Here is a 24624-nt window from a genome sequence, read left to right as displayed (position 1 = left end):
AAACTGAAATTTTAAATCCTGTAATTTGAATCTGACAACTCCATTTTTCTTTAAGCATTTAGTCTGAACAAGACAAGTGCATTACTTTTAATTTCATTTGCAGAAAGTAGATGTTAAAGAATAAGTTAAATGATTAATGGTCTAAAAAGTGGATGGAGTGTCATAACTTACATTAGCATTGAAAATCTCCTATAAGAAAGAAGAATTTTACATATGTGAAGTGTGGCTGAGTGGTATTAAGACTAGCATATCACCTGGATATCTCTTACTTTAATCAGGTTTAAGGCTACTGGTAGAATGAATAATAATTAAAATATACACCTAATCGCTGCCTGTCTGTAGGGCTAATTGCTGTCATTGAAAGAATGAATTGTTAAAAAAGTAATTCTTCATTGGAGCTATCTCTCCTGTATCATTGGTGGCCTATTTTTAGTACCTATAGAAGTCATGGTTTTTGAATTTATTAGGAGCTGTGATGAATGATAAAACAAATCATCCATTTACATATCTTGACACTGCTTTCGAGAATACTTATTTCTTACAGGCAAGTGTCACATTGTATATAAAAGCTGGTTAATTGTGTGCTAATCTTCTGTATTATCTCCAGCTCTCTGATGTAGTGTTCTATCAGTAGTTAATATTAATTTTACTTATTTCAAATGAATGTAATACTTCATAAAAATTCTATTTCTTTTATAATTTCTACCATCTTACAGTTGCAATTTCACATTCAGCTGTTAATTAAAATTATACATGCAAATTGTAAAATGTATAATGCTTTACTACTTTAAACCTTAAAGCCTTTGTGAAATACTTCCATTTTAACCATTTTTTACTAAAAAAGTTACATTACTGGGTAGTGTGTTTGTTTTCTTTTTTTTTTTCCATCGAGTTCAATAGTTTCATTGATCTACTGTTTCTTACAAAAATCTGCCATGCTTTGTGAACTTCACTTTCTAATCTCATACAGCAACCCTTCCTTTATGTTGTTCCTGCTCTCCCTGGTCCCAGAACAGTAGGGTTGCCTTGACAAATCTATTCAAAAGCCATTCCTGGCCCTTTATTGGTGGGGACTGAAGCCTTTGAAATTCTCTCCTCACTGCAACACAGCTGACATCTTCTTCCAGACAGAATGAATTAAGGAAATACAATAAGACACTTGATCTACCAGTCAAGGATCTTTCCATAGTGAGGACGGACTCCATGGTGCACAACTAGGGCAGCAAGCATCTACAAATACACAATACATGCTTGTTTACCAGAATAGCAATCGTCCATTTTTACAATCATGATTGATGGGATGATTTTATAGAAATCAGTCTGAAAATTCCTTGGGTCTTTCCAAAAAGTTATGTGGTTTGGGGTTTTATTTTCCTTTTCCCCTTAATGAAGTTAATCAGGTTTTCAGAAAGGGAAAACTTGTAATAAGGGGAGCCTTGTAGATCTTGTAATTCAGCTGGCAATCCTATTAAAAATGTAGTTGCTTTATAATTAAATTTTCAATTCAGTAGATTTGGTGTCGTTTCAGCATATTTTATTAAAAGCATATTATTTAATACTTTAATTCATATGCTTCTCTGAATAGATAGCATTTGGAGCAAAACATTAAAAAAATCCATGGTAAATTCATCCTACTCAGAGGTTCAAGAGTAAAAGATGAATATAAACACTTCCTGAACATAAATCCCCAAAGACCAGTATTTACATTTTTAAATCTTCATATGCAATTCATCTCAGCTATATTTCCAACTATTTTAATGTCAATTTGCTATCTTGATGTCTTTTATTCAGTTTAATCTGTTGTTTTGTGATTTTGCAACCACTCTTTCCACAGTGTACTCCACCAAACCCCCCTGAAAAATTCTGGTTTCTTACTGTTGGCAAGCGGGCAGGCTCAGTGTTTGTATCAACACATATTTAACAACTACAGAAAGGAAGAGCTTAAAACGTGCAGTAGTTTGAAATGTGCAGTGGGTAATTCAGGCACCCATTGGTCCAAGCACCTACTTAAGTCCACCAGCACTCGAAGCAGCACTTTAAAGACATGCTATTTAAGCACATTACAAATCTTCTGAAGTACGGTCTTACTCTTTTTACTTATTTTGTATGAAAGTACAGTATGTCATCTCCAGTTAGCATGCGTAAGCGGGTGTGGTGTGTGCACCTTCCAGTCCCTGTTGGGACTGCTGTGTAAATTAGCATTGAGTATTTTGATGTGATCCTTGTCCTTTTGATGTGATTCGTCCTTACTTATGAAGTCTCTATTTATTGCTGTAAAGAGTTTTTGGCTTACCCCAAGATTGTCTGCCTGCTCTTACAGAACTGCTGTAACTGGGTGTCCAGCTCTGAGCCCCTGGACACGTCGGTAGAGTCCATGCTGCCCGACTGCCCGCGCGTCTCTGCAGGTATGTTGGTTTGTTTGCGTCAACCCACTGCAAGCGTTCAGTGGAGTGGCTTGTTTATTTAAAAACGCAGTTGGTTCTGAATGCATTTTCAGAATATATATTTCAGAATAACCCTTCTGTGGCAAGATATGGTTGAAAGCATGCAGCTGCTTCTATTTTGTGGAGCCCACTGTTAATTTTTTAAATTTTTTTTTGCTTCACGTGGGATTTAAGTTCTCTGCTTTAGTGTATGTTTTTCTAGTCTTCATTTCTCTTTGGCTTTAAGTAATTGCTGGCATTATAGGTAGAAGCTTAAAAATAATAGCAATGATGAAAACTGGGAAATTTATTATAAATGCTTGAATAAATATCTAACTCTGTGTAAGCAAGAAGGTGTTAAAGAAGTACGTTAATGAAAGGTGCAACTAAGTGAAATAAGGCACTTTCCCAAATCCTGATCAGCACAAGTCTGGCTAATGTATCAAGTTATTTACAGTATCTTAGAATGTTGATGCGAGATTTCTGTTGTTTTGGAAATACTCAGCTACACTTTTTCATTAATGAATCGTAAATCACAAGGAGCATGTAGAATAATACTCAGAGACTTATGTTAACATGTAATAACGCCAGAAAGTAGACATAGTTGTCAATGTAACAGGAAAATCTCCAATCTCTGTAGGAAAGTAATCTAAAATACATAAAGCTGTTACAGAACTTTCATGTTTGATTATCAGATTTCCTAAAAGCCATAGGTAGCATATTTCTGTAGAATACAAAATCAGGTTCAAAGGAAGACACAGCCTATACAATATTAATTTAAAAGCTGGAACAGTATTTGACCTTGCTCTGTGAGACGCAGTTGTTCATTTGACAAGTTGGAGATTCATATCTGTCTGGATCTGTGAGGTTGTTAGTGAGACCTAACCTTGCAGATGAAATTTAGTTTACTGCAGGGTATTTTTAAGGCTTGGAAAATTTAGTGGTACTTCGTTGGAGAGCTCACAACAACCAGAGACCTGTAATCACATTTCTGTTATGAGTTGGGATCTAACCATCCAGATCGTCAGCTCTGTGCAGGCGCAGTGCAATGGCATTGATGTTGCTCTTTAGTGCTTAGGGAGATGATACATTACTAAAATTTTTGTAGGTTCAGTGTTCATTTACCAACTTTTTGCTCCGTTAGGGGAGAGTACTGCAGTTTAAAAGACAAATACTGCGCAGGATGGAATTCTTTAAAACAGGATTAACTTCCGATCCCTGACGTCTGCGTTGCTGTGGTGCAAGAGTGCATGTTACAGAGGTCATTTCAGTCAGGTAAAGAGGGGCTTGGACAGCAACCAGTCAGTATTTACGGTACGCTTGCCAGCACTGGAAATCCTCCATCTGAGCTTCTGTTCTTTTTCTTTGTATTCATCCTATGGAGGTAATGTCAAAGGTATCCTACAAAAGAAATCCTAAGTGTTATTTGAAAAACAGACTGAGACTTTAATAGGGGTGTGAGTCTTAGTTTCACATATCTCTTGAGGATGGGTCAGAGTGGACATAAAGTCTATACTCCACTTAACGAACTGCCAGCTACACTGACATCTTTGGCAGGAGAATAAATTTAAATGTGGTAGGATTTCAGCCGGTAAAAGTTGGCTGTTTGTATTTCATGCATACATACAATGGCACTAGATTAAGATCACTGATGTTTTAGAAGTTCTTGTCGGAGATTTTGGACAGCAATTTAAATGGAAGCTAACCAATTCCAGGCTGTTTCTTTGTAATAGAAGGACAGTTTAAAATAGCATAGCTTTATGTGACTACTGCTGAATTATCAATTTGCTCATACGTTTTTGTTTATATTTGTTGTATTTATGTCTTATATGGACAACTGTAAGGCATTTACAGAGGAATAGGTGAATAATTCTTACCCTGTGTTTGCATGCACAATGGCATAAGCCTGCATTAGGGTAATCTGTAATAAATGTATGAAATGCTACTAGATGTAGGAGCATTAGTATTTAATGTGAGAGATTTTATTTCACTGATTTCATGAGAATTGCAGTACTGAAAGAGCCCACACTCAAATACTGGCAGCATTGCCTTTGGTATTTCAATGAAATGAAATGACAGCGAAAGTGATCAGAGCAATGTGAGGAGACTTTTTAAAATAAACCTTTTGCAGCAGGAAGATTCCCTTTTCTGCTTGGAACCCAGTCTTCTCTGTGTGTTTGCACTGAGGAGGAGGTTCAGGAATAACTGCCTCTTGGTCACCTTTCATGAGCCAGCTTTTCCAACGAGGGTCTGATATTCAGTCTTTCAGCGTATTGGGATTTACAGGCAACCCCAGGTTGTTTGTGAGCATTGCCTACTTCAGATTATGTCACAGTCTATTGCTGGCATTTCATGTAAAAATCACTAGAGAGAAATAAACGGCCGTCAGACTGGCAAAACAACTTGCATTTCCAGATCACGTTGTTAAAGCTTTTGATTAGAGCATTATTAAGTAATTAAAATGTTTGCCATAATTCATTCACGTCTGACTCAGTTACAAAAAGGAATGAATACACTTTAATAATTGGAAGTTGTGGGCATGAGAACAACAACAACGCAGAAAAAGCAAGCCATAATAGTTCTGTTCTCTGCCCTTGTGGCAAGAGGTGGGGTGCTGCAAGGGTCCCACCTTCATGGTCTTTCCTCCGCATCTCAAGGATCTGATTGGGTCACAGTTTGTCTTCCTGCAACAGGTTATCATCACACCAAAGGGATTGTCCTCTAAAACTTCCCATGTAACACAGTTGTCCTGTGTGGTATATGTAATCCTAAAAAGCCTCCCATGCAGTGTTGAGAGGCGTATCTCCCAGGTCAGACAGCTTCCATCAGACCTGGAGCTCCTGTGGAGGCTATGTGTCCAATACCAACCATCTCATTACCCTTCCCATGTTCTTCCAACTAGAATAAAGCATCCTTCCTTACGAGAGAAGAGTCCACTCCTCTCTGTCATTTATCAGCTACCAGGCAGGGTTGCCCAGCACCGTTCCCCTCTGCTCCTTCTTCAGGAGAGCAGATTTTGGCTTCTTCACGAATCTGCTTGGTAGAGTCCCATAGGATAGAGCCCTGAAGGGCTAAAGGGCCCAGGGCATCTTGTTGATATTCAAGGATCACCTCCTCCAAGCTCAGGAGTGATGCGTCCCAACAAAGAGGAAGGGCAAAAGCACCAGAAGGCTGCATGGGTGAACAAGGAGCTCCTGGACAAACTCAGACGTGGAAAGGAAGCCTACAGAGGGTGGAAGCAAGGACAAGTAGCCTGGGAGGAATACAGAGACATTGTCCAAGTCTCCAGGGATCAGGTTAGGAAAGCAAAAGCCCTGACAGAATTAAATCAGGCCAGGGACATCAGGGACAAAAAGAAAAGCTTCTATAGGTATGTCAGTGATAAAAAGGAAGGCTGAGGGAAGTGTGTGCCCTCTGTGGAGTAAACAGGAGACCTGGTTACCTGGGATATGGAGGAGGCTGAAGTGCTCAGTAACCTTTTTGCCTCAGTCTTCACCAGAAGTGCTGCAGCCACACCACCCAAGTTGCCAAAGGCCGGGACTGGGAGAACAAAGAGCCACCCTCTGTAGGAGAAGATCAGGTTTGAGATCATCTAAGGAACCTGAAGGTGCACAAGTCCTTGGGGCTTGATGAGATGCATCCGTGGGTCCTAAGGGAACTAGCAGATGAAGTTGCTAAGCCACTGTCCATCATATCTGAGAAGTCACAGCAGTCTGGTGAAGCTCCCACTGACTGGGAAGGGGGAAACATAATTCCCATTTTTAAAAAGGGAAACAAGTAAGACCCAGGGAACTACAGGCTAGCCAATCTCACCTCTGTGCCAGCAAGATCATGGAGCAGGTCCACCTAGAAACTATGCTAAGGCACATGGAAAATAAGGAGGTGATTGGTGACAGCCAGCATGGCTTCACTAAGGGCAAATTGTACCTGACAAATTTGGTGGCCTTCTACAACAAGGTTACAGCATCGATGGATAAGGGAAAAGCAACTGAAGTCATCTACCTGGACTTGTGCAAAGTTTTTAACGCTGTCCAGCGTGACATCCTTGTCTCTAAATGGGAGAGTCATGGATTTGACAGGTGGACCATTCAGTGGATAAGGAATTGGCTGGGTGATTGGCACTCAAGACACTTGCAGTCAACAGCTTCATGTCCAAGTGGAGACCAGTGACAAGTGGCGTTCCTTAGAGGTCGGTATTGGGACCAGCGCTGTTTATGTCACCAACATGGGCAGTGGGATCAAGTGCACCCTCAGCAAGTTTGCCAGTGACTCCAAGCTGAGTGGTATGGTCAGCATGCTGGAGGAAGGTATGCTGTCCAGAGGGACCTTGACAGGCTTGAGAGGTGGGCCTGTGTGAACCTCATGAAGTTCAAAAACGTCAAGTGCAAGATCCTGCACGTGGGTTGGGGGACTCCCAAGCACAGATACAGGCTGGGCAGAGAATGGATTGAGAGCAGCCCTGAGAAGAAGGACTTGCGGTGTTGATTGATGAGAAGTTCAGCATGACCCAGCAATGTGTGTTTGCATCCCAGGAAGCCAACCAAATCCTGGTCTGCATCAGAAGAAGCATGGCCAGCAGGTCAAGGGAGGTGATTGTCCCACTCTGCTCTCCTCTTATGAGAATGCCTGGAATATTGCATTCAGCTCTGGGGCCCCCAACATAAGGAGGACATGGACCTGTCAGATCAAGTCCAGAGGAGGCCACGATGGTGATCACAGGGCTGGAGCACCTCTCCTATGAAGACAGGCTGAGAGAGCTGGGGTTGTTCAGTCTGAAGAAGACACCTTATCGCAGCCTTTGGGTCCCTAACGAGGGCCTACAAGAAAGGTGCAGAGGGACATTTTACAAGGGCATGTAGGGAAAGGACAAGGGGGGAATGGCTTTAAACTGATAAAAGGTAGATTTAAATTAGATATCAGGAAGAAATTCTTCCCTGAGGCGCTGGCCCAGGCTGCCCAGAGCAGCTGTGGGTGCCCCATCCCTGGCAGGGCTCAAGGCCAGGCTGGACGGGGCTGGGAGCAGCCTGGGCTGGGGGGAGGGGGCCCTGCCCAGGGCAGGGGGTGGGAACTAGATGATGTTCAAGGTCTCTTCCGACCCAAACCATTCTGTGATTCTCTGGCTCACAGCCCCCTCTGGTTTCCAGCTTTGGAGCTTTGCACAGGTAAGATCCTCAGCTACGGCACTGTCATCTCATTGGCCTGGAGGAGCCCTCTGTCAGTCTCTTGCCTTCACTCTGTGTTTAAAATGTCTCTTCCCTTTCAGCCCCCATTAAGGACCTCTGTTAGACCTGAGGTCATCTTCTGCCTCAGTCTTAATCTACCTTCCTATTGGAGTCAAACAAGAAGACCTGTCTTCTGTCTTAGAGGAGATGGATCCATTTCCTATCTAAGATGTAAACAAATGTAGGGTGGAGAAAGGTGAAGACTTTAAAAGCAGTCTGTACATTAAAATCATCACAGAGAGTGGAGCAGGTGTGGGAGGGAGTCCTACTGGTTAGGAGATTGGAGGCGAGCTTGTAATTTGGCGCAGACAATGTGGTAGACATTTCAGTGACAGGTTGTGTTGTGTTGCTGCTAACCACAGCTGTGGTTCTCTTGATGTCTCTGAGACCTTAGAACATTTCTCCTAGTTCTGGAGCAGGGAGTTCACAAGCCCTTGGGAAGCCATCCTACTGGAACAGCTATTGGGTGGGAACAGCTGAAAGCGAGGATGGGAGAAAGCAGATCCATGGATCTGTGTCCATCTCTGTTGCTGTTGAGGGATTAAATGACTTTGATTCCAGGCTAGTGGTGTGAACGTTACCTAAGGAAAGGCATTATAGTAAATTTTGCCAGGTAAACATGGCCTGTGTTTTCCTGAATACAAGTATTTTGGGGTGCCTTATAAGGACCACCTTAGCGTTTGGATAAGATACATTCCTTAGCTCATGTGTTTGCCAGTGGATGCTTTTTATTTAGGAGAGAAGATTAAACATTGCAGTATTTTGCCAAAGTGGATGTGCAGCAACAACACTAATTTACATAATCAAATAAAAAGAAGTTATTGTAACGTTAGTAAAATTAATTACCTAATCAAATCCTTTTAAAGCCTTTCTAGTTGACCCCCAAAATCACTAGTTATTCTTTTAACAGTTGCAGCCAATGTAGTTAAAACATTGTAAAATAAGGAAATTATAACATCAAAAGACAAACAGGATAACACAATGGAATGAAACGTTGACAGTAATCAAGAAAAGCTCTATTCATGGAAGAGCCTAGACTTGAATATATGTCTCTGTAATAAGGAAAAGAGTGCAAGAATGAATTCATGTAGCTGAATAAAGTAATTTCAGGATGGCGGAAGAAAAACAAACTCTTGATTTTGAGAGACAGGTATGACCCGTGCCGGTGGCACTCTGAATGGTATCTGAGTGAAACCTCACATATTTCCTGGTACCACGCATCAAACTTGACTCTGCACCATATATAAAACATTTTACTTCATTTAGATAAGCCAAGCACAGCTTTATGCTTTTTTTTTTTTTTTAACTTCAGAGTTCTGAAAAAGATCATTAATATTGTTTCTAACAGCCTACTGCAAGTGTTTGAGGCTTTTATAGATAAATTAATAAAAGGGGAAAATGGCTTCATGGAATAGTTGAGGTGTGAAAGGACCTCTGGAGATCATCTGGTCCAAATCCTGCTCAAGCAGGGCCACCTGGAGCCAGTTGCCCGGGACTGTGTCCAACCTTCCATAAGCTCCAATACATGTCATTAAAGAAACCATGGTCATGGTAATTAATATTCATGTACAGTTGTGGGGGGTTTCTTGGTACACTTGCCCTAACTCCCACAGAGTCATGCGGTATCCGTGTGGTGTGCTGGACGGTTGTGTTGGGTTCAAGTCTGAACATGAGTGAGCATGGAGTAGAGATAGTGGTAGTTGTCTGAGCTCAGGGAAGACACTCAGCTTTGCGTGTGCCATCACCAGAATGAGGTCCTTCACACTGCACAGAGGTTCAGAAAGTGGTTGTTTTCCTGCTTTGCCTTTCCAGATCCTTTCAGCTGGGAGAGGGGAAGGGAGGCTGATGGTGGTTTCTGATGGAGCTTGTCCCAACAAGGAGCTGGGTTGTCATCCATTGAGCCTCTTGGAAAAAACACAGCCAGAAGCGTTCCTGCATGTGTTAAACACACACTATGTACTTTAAGGCTTGAGGGGGGGTGAGAGATTTTTCTGTATGCACATAAGAGGCTTGCAGTTCAAACCAAATGAAAAATGAGATTCTGCAGAGCTCAGTGAAAAACAGGGAGAAGCTTGTTACCTGCTGGTTTTGAGTCCTTGGCATAGCTTGATTTAATATCAAGACAAGAATATGGTACTAAACAGTACCCTCGAGACTGCCGCTTTGTGCTAAGTAATAGAATAGCATCAATAATCCTTCCATGGGGCTACAGTAAATTTAAGTAAAGTTATTCTGGACTGTTAGATCTGCTTAAAAGCACTGATCCAAGAAAGCGAGCGCATCACTTGCACAGCGAGCCTTTCCCTGGAAGAGCGGGCGTGCAGCCCAGCCCCCACACATGCTCATGCTGGCTCATCAGATAAAGCCCTTGTTGCAAAGCTCGTGTTGGTACTGGGGAAATCACGAATTACCCGTTAGATGACGGAGGCAGCAGTTTTTATCGGGATTGCCTAACAGGTGGATCTGCCTGCTGTCTTAGGAGTTCAGTTGTGTATTGCCATAGAAGAGCCTCATCTAGCTGCACATGACCCCACGCTGAGCAGATCCTGGTGTTCAAACAGGAGGATCTCCACTGAGGTTAAATGAGCTGGGCAGCACGGCAGGGTCTGTGTGCAGGGGTAATTGCATGAGTGAGGCTCATAACAGGTATAGGAAAGGACCAACTTATTTCTTCCCGCTTTGCTTCCTCAGCCTTATTTGCACCACTGTACGCTTCCAGTCCATGTGTCTTGCTCATAACAAACAAGGCAGAAACAACCATAAACTGTATTAAGCACTGAGACAATACCTCGCTCATCCCCTTAGCAGCTTTTAGCCCAGTTTACCAATGCTTCTCATTTTTTGCTCTTTAATCAATTTGGTGAAGACCATGCTGGGCTCTTTTCTGACACTGGTATTTTGAGACCAGGGGTAGATGTCCAATAGCTCCAGCAATGTAAGAAATAAGTACAAAACCACACACTCTTTACAATAAGGCATATTAGGCAATTTACCTATTTTGCTAAAAGTGTTATTTCTGCATTCACTAGACATTCATGGAGATTAAGATTACAGTAATCAGTGTTTACTGTAAACCTCTTTGCATTTCATGTCTTCATGAGCATGTAGTGCTGTCAGTAAAAGCTTTGCACTTAGGAGAAAAGATTAAACGCCGCAGCATTTTGTCAAGGTGGCAGGCTTTTGTGTTTAGCTGCATATTAATTCCTTTTAACATATTTGCAGCATTCATAGCACTGATGGAGGAATGCAGGAATCTGCAGTGTTGGTGTTGCTTCGTCAACATCCTTACATGCTGCACGTGTTGGTCCTGTGCTTCCATTTCTGCTGCTGTACATTGTCTGTTGGGGGCTGGAAATTATTGCAAAAACTTTGAAACATCAACCTGTCTGAGCCACAGCTCGGGCAGCTGCTGCACTAAGTCCAACTTTAACTAAAGTCTTCTTAGCGTGGAAGTAGCTTTTTACCTACTCCTGACTCTTCAAAGGCGCTCTGCTTTTAGTCTCGTGCTCAGCCTCAGGTGTTGCAGGCAGCTTTCCATTTAATGTATAATACCTAGCTGGGTGTGAGCGCCGATGTCGTGTTTTGAGTAGTTTAGCTTCACAGTGCTTTGGAAAGGAAAAAATCTGTAAAGACCTGTTAAATGATATTGCAGATTCTGTTCCAGAATGCCAGAGCCTCAAAAGTAAATATGACAGTGTGAATTTAAAAGTGTTTGCTTGAATTACGAGATGTTGCTGCTGTCACAGAGTTAGATTTTATAAGAATTTCAATTTTATAATGCATTTTTATAACTCTTTGTACGACCAGCTAGGTGTTCGATATACCACCAGTACTGTTATTTTTTAGAACAAAACACTCATATTCATGTACCATTCTACAAATTGTTACATGTGTTTGAGTCAGTATTGATATTAGAGAAACCATTTCATCAAAAATTATTCTTGTGCTCAAACATATCTATTTATCATTGCATTTTTTTAGAGTACAGTGAACTAGTTAGAGTGATGTATGCTTGCCTCAGAGTCCCTGAGGCTGTCTTTGATTGTGGTAATAATGAATAATGTAAGTTATTACAGCCAGATATTTCCTACAAAGTGTTTGACAACAGTTAGACTGCTGTGACCATTGCTTCCGATACTGCTTAATGCTATCTCGTTAGTGCTTTCTGTATCCATATCTGTCTACATGTTGGCTGAAGCCTTACTCTAATGTGCAATCGCAAACTCTTGAATCCAGGGTCTTTTTGTTCAGTGCTTGTGCTTCTTCACAGCCTGTGCAGATGCCAGATGCCAGAACAGGTGTTGCTTAGCCAGTCTTCTGCATGGTCCTGTTGTTAAAATACTCCTTAGCTCCGTACGGCACTTAGAGGCACAATGGCAGTGCAACAAATAGTGAACACATTCATGTTTGAATAGACAAATGCAACTTTACTGCAGATTTCCAAGTGACAGGTTAGACTGACACTTTAAAAAGACTGTGTTACATATAATTAAGTTATTATTTAGTTCAGTCTGCTCTAGTTTTGCCTGTTGAAGGGGGGAAACTAGAACAAGAAGAGCAATGAAGCTGGTGATGGGTCTGGAGCACAAGTCTGATGAGGAGCAGCTGAGGGAACTGGGGGTGTTTAGTCTGGAGAGGAGGAGGCTCAGGGGGGACCTTACTGCTCTCTACAGCTGCCTGAGAGCAGGTTGTAATGAGGTGGGGGTCAGTCTCCTCTCCCAAGTAACAAGTGACAGGACAAGAGGAAACAGCCTCAAGTTGCACCAGGGGAGGTTTAGCTTGAGTTTTAGGAAAGATGTCTTCACCAAAGTGGTTCTCAAGCGTTGGCACAGGCTGCCCAGGGAGCTGGTGGAGTCACCATCCCTGGGGGTGTTTAAAAGACGTGTAGATGTGGCATACGGTTTAGTGGTGGGCTTAGCAGTCCTGGGTTAACAGCTGGACTCGATGATCTGAAAGGTCTTTCCCAACCTGAACAAGTCTATGTTTCTGTGAGTGTGGGACTCAGATCAACTTTTTCCTCCAGGGCATGTCAGAATGTGCCCTAGCAGAAATAGCAGTTTTTCCATCTCCTCGTGCTTTTTGTGATGGCAGCAAAAGCTTTCCTTACATAGTTGCTTATCATCACCTTTTTACACCCAATGTCTTCCCAGCCTCTCGATACACATAGGCAACGTTGCATCAGATAGTACACCTTGCTCCTCACTGTTTAACTGGTGGGTTAAAGCAGGGTTAAAATGTGTCTTCCATAGGGTGGAAGAGAAAGCCACAGTCTGTCCTTTCATCACCTCTCAAAAACCTACAGGCTACAGTCCAGCAATAGTGAAACTTTTTTCCTGGGTCTCAGTTAAGTTTTAATTAAGTACTTTGTGGGATTGAGCTTGAATATTTGTCTTTGTGTTCAAAGTTGTATGCATATGCCAAGTTGTATGCACATTACTGTTAGTAATTTTAGAGAACATTTTCTGTGTTTCATCCTCAGCAGCTCTGTGAAGCCAGAACATCTATAGAGATGGGACCTGGTACATCAGTGTAATTGTAAAAGCTGTATTTCTGCTAGAGCTCAGCACCTGTAAGGAGGTATTCCCAGAGAGATTTAATCCAAAATTCAGTAGCAAAATTTTTATTTGCATTGACATAACATCCAAAATATCATTTACATTTCAGCTTGTATTTTCTGTTAGAATCCAGATTTGGATTTGGATTTGGTAAACTTTTTCAGAAGGTTCACTTTCACTTGAAAACTTTGGCTCTTTTTTCATAAATGTATATAGTTTAGGCCAGGAAGGACATTTAGATCACTTATTCTCCACTTTTATAGATAGGTCTTTAACTTTTGATTGATGTTATTACGCTGAAATTTAAAACTTGCATTTGGTTAAAATGTGTCTTCCATGAAGTCATTCAGCCTTGGCTGGAATGGTTCAAGAGATGGGGAATCCATTGCTTCCTTTCCTTTCTAATTTGTCAGACTATTAAGAGGAGTGGCTCATTTGCGTTTTCACTTTGTCTGGTTTCAGGTACCAGCCATTAATGCTTGCTGTGCCTTTTTCTGCTAAATCGAAGAGCCATTTAGTGTATTTGCTTTTTCTCCATATGAATTAGATACTGGAATCAAGTCAACACTCAGTTTTCTTTTGAGAAACTGAATAGATGGAGTTCTTTAAGTCTCACTGCAAGTAAAAGGAAAAAAACCCCATACTAATACCCAAAAAAAGGTGGTCATCTTTCCTGTTAATCCTGCCTATCTTCACGTTTACAGAAGCTTTACTGCCAGTGAATTTGTATTTACTTGCTGTGTTGTGGATTATCCGTACAACACTCCAGCAGTAACATCTCTAGTCAATAGTGGTTTCTCCACGATAACTACATTTACAGATTACTTAGTCTGCAAGTTCTTAGAAATATTGAATGATATTGACTTTTAACAAGTTTTCATGAGTAAACAAGAATTGTGAAGTTGTGCCATTTGTCCCCTCATGAATTTATGAAACATTTGATCAATTTCTGCCTAATTTGAAGTTTTAGTTGTAATTAAGTTTCACCAAGTTTTATGATAATAGATTACAGCATAGAAGAAGAAATGAGGAAAGTATCTTCCTAGTAAAAGGGAGAGATTTTAATGTGTCTTTTGAAAGGCAAGGGGGAGTAACTCAGGTGCTGGATACGGTGACTGGAAACAAACAGCTGGCGAAGCGGGCGGCATCGCCAGCCGGCTGCAGCAGGGAAGTGGCTCCACTGTAATGATAGTATAGAAGGTCTTTCTTTCAGAGGTTCCGTGGGAAACCTGGGAAGAGCAAAAATTAGTTGCTGGAAAGAAAAGGGTGACAAAGGACTTTCTAAACATGCTTAGCAAAGTTGCCATAATTTGTCCTGTTGTTCAGAATGTTCCAGAGAAATAAATCAAAATCCCAACCAAAAAATCGCATCTACTCTGTTTGTATATAAATCCTTGTCAGCTAAACATGCTAATTCATCAGAGACTGAAATTGACTTTTATTTGTTTAGGACTTAACTTTCCAGTAAATTGCATTGGCTTGAATTAATTACTTTTTTGTACCTTAATTCTTCATTAATAGATTCCAGTATCACAGCTTTGTGGGTCTGAAAGGATTTTTATCGTACGTCAGCCTCATGCCCCAGCCAAAGGCAGGAACAAACGTTCCTGCATCACTTCCTGGCAGGTGCTCATCTCACTGGTTCTTTCCTTTGTGTTGTGTGACAACACATCCTCGCGGGGCAGCCTTTTCCAAACCTCCACCTTCAGTTGCCCCTGCCTTCCGTGGTGCACACACATGACCTCAGGAACAACTGAGTAAGCAACAGTTACCCTGCAAAATACCTCAGCCAGCTGGACAGAGTGGTGAGCACTGAGAACCTTATACCCATTACAGTACAGCAGATGAATTGCAATGAAAATTTGAATGAGCTGGGACTGTTGTATGTGAAGAAGAGTAGATTTCCTGGGAAGAAGAGCAACAGGGAAAGACAGACATGTAAAAAGTTCCAATAAAAAAAAAAAAAAAACCCAAGAACTTGTTCTTCGTGTCCACAGTACTTAGGGTAGGAATTTATGGATCTATCTATCCATTTTTCCATCATTTTTCTTGAGATTTATATCAGGCTAGCTGTGCAAGTAGTCTTGTCTGAATTTTTGGGTTAGGATTTTTCCCACGTGTTATTTAAGTAGTTACTTATTTATAAGTTTGAATAAGTTTAGTTATTTAAGTAAGTTATTTAAGTCAGTAGCCAGTTAACTGGTTTATGACTCTTGAATAAAAACTCTCCAAGCCTGCCAATTTAGAAATATTTATCCCTCAGAAGGTATTGATGAGCAGCAAAATAGAATGTACTTCATCAAACACTTTGCTGTTGGTTTTGGGGTTTTTTTCCAAATAGGGAACAGAAACATGTATTGAACAATTTCATACTTTCTCCTGCAGTGTTACTTAAGTTGCCCCATCTCCATCTGAAAATCTACATATATTGGCTATGGACTGCATTTGTTGATTGCATATAAAACAAAGTTCTCCACAGTGCTAAGTTGGGCAGCCGTAGATTGTTTTTCCTCAGGTGGCTTTTGCTTCCCTTATCGTCTTTTTATGCCGATAATAAGCTATTGCCACCTTTTTCTGAATTCCTGGACTGATACCACTTCTTTGCCGAACCAGGAGGACTAACACTCTGTCTTATGTTTTTTGGGCATCCAACAAACTCTTTTAAAAATACCATTCATTCATTTATAAGTATCTCATCTTGATTAAAATCATTCATATATTTCCTACCTTGAAGAAAATGCCCTTTTTGAAGCGCTGCGCGTGTGTGTTGCCGGCTGAAGCTTCTCTCTGTTCAGTTCCACCCAGTGGTGTCAGGTCAGGTCTACTGGCCCCAGGCAGCCACCCATCTGTCTTTATCCATCACAACACTGCCCGAAATGGTAACGTCATGGAAAGCATTACACCTTTTTATGTCAGAAAACCATCATTTGTAGTTCCTAAAACTTTTTAATGTTTATGACCACCAATCTCCATGTCCTGAGCCAGTGCTTTGCAGGGTGGTGAAACACTCCATGCATGAGCAGTGGTGTGCTTAGGGAGAATTTTACCCCAATGTCTGCTTTGCCAAGGTTGTCTGTCGCAAACCTCCCCACCACCATCTCCTCCGGGGCTTTTTTAGCACGCCAGCATATGCGCACTGAAGACCGAAACTCAGATTTATTGGTATTGTTGGAATAAATAATGATGGGTTTAGAATAGAGTACCACATTCTCACCACTTTTATGCAGAGAATCACTCTAAACAGGTCATAAACGGACATTTTAATACTTCAGGCATACAAATTATATTTACAGCTGTCAGTTGTGCCAATTATATCAAATTCCTGCTCATGGCTATGGTTGGACAACAAACAAGAATTGAAAAAACTCCTAGCAGTGGCACAGAATTAGTTTTAACATTCCTTTTCTTTTTCTTTGTCACATAAATTAAATTTATTTGCAACACATGGAGGTTAAATTTATATCGTATTTGCCTTCTTAGCACCCTGCCCTCAAGTTGCTAATTTAACAGTTTTCTGGCTGCTCCAGCTAGCTCTCCGCTGAGAAGATTAGTTTCCCAACCTGCGAGATAACCCAAAGACGAGAAACATGGAGCTCCACAATGCCATTTTTAGAGGCCCTTTTCACAGTATATTTGCACTTTAAACTTTCTGCTATCAAGGAACATGCCTATATTTGGAAGGCCCAATTTTCTGTTGAGAGGACTTGTCACTTTCTGCTAACCGGTGTCAGCAACTAACCTCATCATGTTAATGCACAGGGACAGTTAAGTGACTGGTTTTAAATGCATTCTGATCGTTACCTATTTATTAAAAGCAAAAGCAAACAACTGCTCATCTTCAGGTGCTGATTGTTTACACAAACATTATTAAGGACACGGCTAATTTAAGCAGACATACTGTATTCTTACATTATGACATGAAAACCATACTCTATGAGATAATTGTTTATAGCATGTGTCTCAATATTATGAATACTTACATATTCCAATAAACATTTTAGTTTAGCAAGCCACATTTAATAAGTAATATTTTTAAAGCTATATTCCAGTTTTTATGTGAAAGAAGGGAACAGGATGTTTCCCCCCGTATTAATCTTTTTATTTTAGGTAGGTTTACACAGCTTAACAAAGGAATAATCCACACGGTTAATAAAGTAAATAATTTTAAATTATATTCCTTATTGCTGCTATGAATAAGTCAGTTTGAAGGCAAATCTCAGTTATTTTTGAACACTGTTAAGCGCCCATCATTACTTTTAAGGAAAAGAGTTGCCTTTTCGCGACTTTAATCTTTGTGCAAATGAGGCACTGTGTTTAAAAGTTCTTATCATTTTACCTGAGATTTTCATGTTAATGTGTCATTTGAAATCATATGTTACAAAATATAACATTCATACATACTGTATTACATATATATACACACATATGTAATATACATATTTTTATTACACATAAATAAAACCCACATACATTAGAAATCTGAAGGCTGTTTGAGTCCCACAGACAGCTGGCACGTGTGTGTGAAGGCAAACCTTAGCCCTGACGTTGCTGGGTAGGCAGGACAGGTCCTATTTTGTTCCCATCTTTGCCTCCAGACAATCGGTGCTGTTATGTCAGAGTTTAAACAATGTACTGAACTGAGTGTTAAACTAGAAGGGCTTCTCCTGTGCGTTTGAACACTGATGCTTGCGGTGAAAGGGAGCGCCCCAGCCCTGCCAGGAGGTGTACATGCTCTGGCAGCTCCAGCTGGAGCTTCCCGACACAGTTGCGCACATGGGGAACGCAAACACACTCTCTTAAAACACTTGTGCCCCAGGAGCAGGCATCGCTTTGCAATTCTAGGGTAATTGAACTTCAAGGACTTGTCATTACCCTGAGTAGTGACATTAAAATGTTTGTTGTTTGGGTAATTTGGGGGCAGAGGTCTAGACATCTGCTTATGCGCCTTGGTCCATCCAGTGAAATCTATTGCCTTTTCAGCATAAAGGATTTCCCATAAAATCAGGCACACGTAAGATGATGGTTGAAGATTTCCTAAAGCAATGCAGTGCTGGACGCTGATAATGCATGTCAGAGCTGCAAGAAAGGATTTGTTTTATTTCAGGAGTGTTCTGGATGTTAATGATTTTGACAGTTTCCTCCTACTGATTGCGGAACTTAAACTCATACATTAGGTACAGCTTGCAAATTCAGCACATCTTATGAATCTTGCAAACTTCTTTTGGCAGCTGGGGACCTGATTCAGATGCCACTGAAGGTTCCCCAGTGGTTTTGGTGAGTCTCTCCTCAGTCCTTTTGTCCCTGCAGACCACTGTTTTAAACCAAATGCTGAGTGTGAACTAATGACAGCTTTTAAGAGTGATTTTTTTGTCCTTCTTTTAATAGCCGTAGATTACACTTACTAAACAATTGTGTCATGCTTTGTCTGATACAGTTCTCTCCGTTATTCTTGAAGCACTCATCTCCTGTCCTTCAGGAAAGTGTCAGCTTCCCATGAAGATCTGGTTGCCTATGTGGAGCAGGGGGTGCAACCTTAGGGGATGGGGAACTGAAAGAGCATGAGAGGGGCCCTGAGCAGTTGGCTGGCGATTCGGTCACCTTCATCTGAGATGCTGGCCTGAGTTCCCTGTACACTGAAATAGGAACTGAAGTTGGTTGTTGCTGTGAGACCCCACCTACACTACTGCATCCATCTCTGAGCTCCCAACACGAGGAGGCCATGGGCCTGTTGGAGCGAGTCCAGAGGAGGCTATGAAGATGCTTAGGAGTCTGGAGCACCTCTCCTGTGAAGACAGGCTGAGAGAGTTGGGGTTGTTCAGCCTGGAGAAGAGAAGGCTCCAGGGAGACCTTATAGCGACCTACCAGTACCTGAAAGGGCTGACAGGAAAAGTGAATAGGGGCTTTCTACAAGGGCGTGTAGGGAAAGGACAGGGGGGAATGGCTTTACACTGATAAAAGGTAGATTTAGATTCGATATCAGGAAGAAATTCTCCCCGTGAGGGCGGCGAGGCGCTGGCCCAGGCTGCCCAGAGCAGCTGTGGGTGCCCCAGCCCTGGCAGGGCTCAAGGCCAGGCTGGATGGGGCTGGGAGCAGCCTGGGCTGGGGGGAGGGGTCCCTGCCCATGGCGGGGTAGGGAGGAACTAGATGATCTTTAAGGTCCCCTCCAACCCAAACCATTCTACAGTTCCCTGATTATAATGTCAGTGGTCTAACTACTGCACTAGCACATAGGTGAAGGCTCTCCTTTCCTCATCCATCCTAAAGAAAGGGTGATTCCTGCTTGTTTCTTTCAAGAAATGACATTCATTGCTTGCAGGCTGTGGCATCAGGACTCAAGGCATTGCTAGTCTCCATGACTTTAATCAGCCAGTCTGTGCTAATTGAATATTTTTACCAATGCCTTGTATATTCCACGCATTTTTTGAAGAAGTAGATGATGCACTGCAGTAACCTCACAGGTGGAGAGGCAAGATGTTCACTCAAGCTAACAATAGGATTTTTTGTGTATTAAGGAGAGGAGGAGTCAATGGCAGACAAGCCAAGAGAGGTTTTCATATTCACTGTCTCTGGGTGAGGACAAAGTGAAAAGAAACCACAGACATCCAGAGGTGATGACACCGAGCAGCAGTGGGCCTTCCACCAGCCAGACACCACAGGTTGCTCTCATTGAGCCAGTTCAGGAAGAGGATGCACGTGCTTGAATTGTGCATGAATACAGTACACCCAGCCTGTGGGAAATGTGGGAACAGATGCCAGTGGGAAATCCATCATATTGTACGTCAGCAGAAGGTGCACACACGTAAGCTTGGGAAGATCAATTCCTATAGCTCCCCACATCCTTGTACCTTTGCTCCAGCACATCTCAGGGCTCAACAGAGAAGTAAAGAACTTTTCTGTTATGTTGTGTGTGGATCATAAAGCTTATGTTTTATTGAAAGCTTAGAAATTCCAGATGAAATGTAAGTATGAACATCTGTATCACTTGCTGTCAGATTGTCCCGTTTTGCTTTCTGAGACCCCTGCTACTCATCGATGCAAGGAGGTCCTGGTTTCTGCTCATTCGTGTCTTCACTGGAACTACATTTTTATTTGTACAGATTCAGCAGTGCATTCACAGCTTGTAATTTGCACCCACAGATAAATAATGTTCTCTTGGTAACAGAGGTACCAGCAGTCACAGGTGGATTGATCTGTCACCATCCAAAGCTTTTATCAACCATGTAAAAAATATCCCTAATGTAAATGAGGAAATAGAAGTTGATTTTGAATACTTATTCTTTCCATACACAGGCTCTTTTGTTATACATTCTGTTAATTCTGCTGTGGTATTTTTGCGCTACATCTCTTTTTCTAAATTTTTCTTCTGATTTACTGTCTGGCTTTTTTAATGCTACTAAATGCTTTACTGAAGCTTTACAAGTAGTATTTCATCTACCAGAGAGACTCTGTGAACTGAGTGCTGTCCCCAAATATGATACAATATTGTGTTAGCATTAATACGGGTATTGATGCAAAATCAATGCAAATAGACTCCACGTATAATCCCACACTGCCTCACTCGGGTTCACTGGCAGCAACAGCAGGTTACTTCTTTGATTTCAGAGCTGGGTATGCAGTATTTGTGAAGGGTTGCACTTTACGTCCTTACTTTGGTTATCATTGTGCCAGTGCACATTAAAACTTTTTTTTGGAACTAGATCTGTTTCAATTGTTGCCAAGCCCCACTTAGACAAACCTGAGTTTGGGCTTTGGCTCACTGAGCTTGTGGCTCACCCCAGCAAGGACTGCACCAGCTTCTTGAAGGTGCAGAGTGTAATTAGTACCTGTACAAGCCAACACCAGACACTGCTTATAGGGGTAAGTACCCTTGATGGGCAGGGCAGGATTTGGCCCTTTCACATGTACTCCTCCTCTGGATGGCTGCAGAAAAAGCATCTGGCTCCAACACACTATTAGGCTGTAATTAGTGTAACTAACAACTAATATGAAAGAGCAGGATAAGGGTCACCACAAGACTTCAAAGGTCTTAACAGGTTAAGGTTGGAGGGCAGTCTATCCCCTCGCTTAATCTGTTGCCGTATCTTCTGAGATTTGTTGAAATCTTCAGTGACCTCTAACCTTGACGTGTTGCTTTCCCGTAATTTACCGGTCACATGCCATTTTCTTTATTTCTGTCCATTTAGACAGGCACGGGTCTTTGTGATTGGCGTCTCCCTTTTCTATTCAGATATGTGTGCCCAGGTAAACAGCTTTTTGATGTGGAGTAAAGACTGTGGTTTAAACCGCTTTAATGCTCTTGCCCTGCTAGCTTCGGAGTCATCAGAAACGGTTGTTTTGCTGTGCTTCGGCATGTGGTTTGTAGATGACATTTGACACATAGATTAGGCTCAGGTTTAAAATCTAGCTATTAAAATAAATTGGGCATTTTACACATGTTTTCAAAAGGTAGTAAGTATCAGGCTTTAATGAGTTGCTTTCTTAAACCTAACTGTCCAAGGATAGTTTTGTTTATATTTTCAGTAGGTATGAAAGCTCTTACTAGTCAAGGGAACTCAGGGAAAATTTATGTTGTGGGAAGGGTCGGTAAATACTCCTCCATGGTGTTTCGGTATGGGGGACAAATACCGATCAAGAAAACTCTCCTGTTCCTGATGGTTTGGGGTTTTTTCCCCCCTTGGACTCAATGTTGCATCTTTCCCATCAACCCCAACGTACCTGGGTGGGCTTCTATAGTGAAGTGTTGAAATGCATTGCCTTTTTTCTAAGCATCAGGCAGTTGCTTCTTGATGGAGCCCATCCCAAAGCGATGGGCAGAGCAGAGGGGAGGGTTCTTTCTCCTCCCCTCCATGGATGCTTTGCCCCCAGAGAGCTGTGGCTGTTCCCGTGGGGTTTGGTGAGCGGACCCCTCTGGGTATGCCAGCAGGGATGCTCCCTGGCTTCCACCCTCTGCTTTTTGCTGCTCCAGCATCCCACCCTGCAGTCCCTCTCTGTGTCTGAGCACTGCAGATCTGGGGAGGAGAACGCTCAAAAGAATTCAGCAAAGTAACATGCAGCAAGCCACTTGCCCGCACCAAACCAAGCATGGGTTTAATTATCCTTTTAACCGAGCAAAACACTTTAAGAGAGAGTATGAGTGACTGAGAGGGAGTGAGAGCAGCCTCCTATTAGATTTAAAGTTCAGCGGGGAAGGGGGGGAATCGTACAAGGATTTCACAAGCAACGACACTTGGATGGTATTTGGGAAATCTTTTTCTTTCAAGACTATGTTGCGATTAACTATGGGAGTAGCACATCAAAGCTGCACTGACTTCAAAGCTTAGAACCACTTACGGCTTCCAGCTATTACTAAAACCTACCACTTCACCCTGCCAGCAACTCATCTCGGCTGCCTCTTGTAAGTTACACCCATCTACTTCCTGCTGTCTGATTTTGGGGAGGGGGGCGAAACCAAAAAAAAAAAAAAAAAACACCGAAAAACCCTTGTAAATTAAATATAGCTGTTCACACTGAAGCGATGTCAAAGACAGGGGAAAAAAGCAAATGAAGGCATGAAGACATTAAAGATTTAGTACAAACTCAACAGTGATTTACATATGTACAGTTTAATTTGGCTAACTCTAAGCCATCTGATTTGGGGAGGTTTCCTGACTGTAACCCCTGCGTAGAAGCCCCTGAATGAGGTGAGCAAGCTGTTTAAGCCATTATTGAGATGTTACCTATAGCTTGGCATGAGCAGAGGTCCTTTGGGACTCCGGGATATCTTTGTATACACTGCACATACCATGAAATCAGCTCTTGTCCCTGTTCTGCAGTGACGACCCACATCCTCTGATCTGCCAAGGTACCCGTTCGCATGCCTCGAAACGGTGTGTCAGTACTGGGCAATGATCACCATTTGACACGGCGATATTATTGATTCTTTTGCATTAGCGAGAGAGATGGTGGAAGCAAACCTTGCATATTTGATATTTAGGGAGTCCCTGAAACAACTCATTTGTAGTAGCGTAGGGCTGTGCTACACTCTCTGAACTGATACAAGAAGGCTAAAATGTACCGAAATTGTAATGTATTGCAGTGTTAATAATGTTCAGCACTTAAAATTGTTACATTGTTATTTTCTGATTTGAAGTTTTATGCCTAGGGTTTTTAAAATGGTACATTAATCTCTGAATAAAATTTGTCTTGCAAATGACATATTAATAGAAAGTTAGGAACAAGTGTGGGTCTTCGAGTGTGTTTTATATAACAGTTTATATGTTTGGTACAGATCAATGACATGCTCTCTAGAGCTAAATGCCATTAATCCATTTGCAGCCACTCATTGCAATGAAGAGAAATCACCATTGAAAGAGCCAGTCATACGTTAAAGAGAATTTCTCTGCTTCCCTGCGTAGTCTTGCATTTTAAAAATGCCTTTGCAAGTGTTTAAAGGCAATATCTTTTTTTTCCTTTATTTTTTTCTCTTTACAAGGGAGAATTTTGGCAGCAGTGGGGGTGCTGGTGGCTTCTCCCTGCACAGCCCGCAGCTGGGCCGGGACAGCAGGGGTGGCCCCGCATGGAGCCAGTGTGCTGCCCCATCGCGGTGGGGGTCTCATCCTCACCCCCCTGCACAAATGACATGCTTCTGCTATGGCAGATCTGCAGTACAGAAACGTGAAGGCAGTCAACAGGCTGTTTTGCGTGGACAGTGTAAATACATAAATTATAGTGTACTGCAGTCAGTTTTAAAAAAGAAGTATTGTCTTCTAAAGAGTTGACATATGAAAAAAGCATATGGGAGCTTACTGTTACACCTGAAATATGTATGGCTAGTATATGTTCTGCCTGAAGAGCGTGCCTCTGCTTTAAATACGTAAAGGGAGAGAGGGGAGCTTCCTGACTGGCTGGTGATGCAATCAAAATGTCAGATTATTTGAAATAAATTGTTATTATAGAGTCAGGTATGACTCCACCAATGCACTTATATATTTCCCTGTGTGGTAGTTGTTTTTTCTTCTGAAAGGCTGCATTTCTCTGAAATAAACTGTGCAGACGAGGAACAGCACAGTCATTTGAAGTTCATTGAAAATATAGGAGGACATCGTGTTTCCTGTCCTTATGTTAAACTTGGCATATTGATTTTTTTGCACAGCTTGCAGCATAGAAATGTGATCTACAGCTATGGCAAGGCAGGCTAACCACATGCGAATTTGTTAAGTACTGCTGGATTAGCAGGAATCATTGGACTGTGCAAGTATGGAGACTTGACTTCTGTAACTCTTTTATTTATGACTTAATCAATTAAAATAACCAGTTTTGATTTTATTGGCTGTAAATAAATAAGCACCAATCATCTTCATAAGCTATTGTTTCATATGCTTGCTTGTTTTCATGACACAAAGGCTCTGTAAGTTGGCCGCAGTATGTATGCAGGCAGACCTGGAG

General features: G+C 41.8%; 1 protein-coding gene across 4 annotated transcripts in view; it reads left to right on the top strand.

Moving 5' to 3' along the window:
• The window catches only part of FAM172A (family with sequence similarity 172 member A), a 266793-nt gene that overhangs the window by 190081 nt on the left and 52088 nt on the right, over positions 1-24624 (top strand). For 3 of the 4 annotated variants that reach the window (XM_037373139.1, XM_037373142.1, XM_037373140.1), the window contains one exon: positions 2321-2405. In XM_037373139.1, the coding sequence (XP_037229036.1) occupies positions 2321-2405 (85 nt within the window). Of the gene's footprint in view, positions 1-2320; positions 2406-13662; positions 13692-24624 lie in introns of those variants that run through there. The other variant, XM_037373141.1, reaches the window with a different exon arrangement.

This window comes from Falco rusticolus, chromosome Z (genome assembly GCF_015220075.1).
Source record: "Falco rusticolus isolate bFalRus1 chromosome Z, bFalRus1.pri, whole genome shotgun sequence".
NCBI classification, from domain to species: domain Eukaryota; kingdom Metazoa; phylum Chordata; class Aves; order Falconiformes; family Falconidae; genus Falco; species Falco rusticolus.
This window is presented reverse-complemented; position numbering and strand designations above follow the sequence as displayed.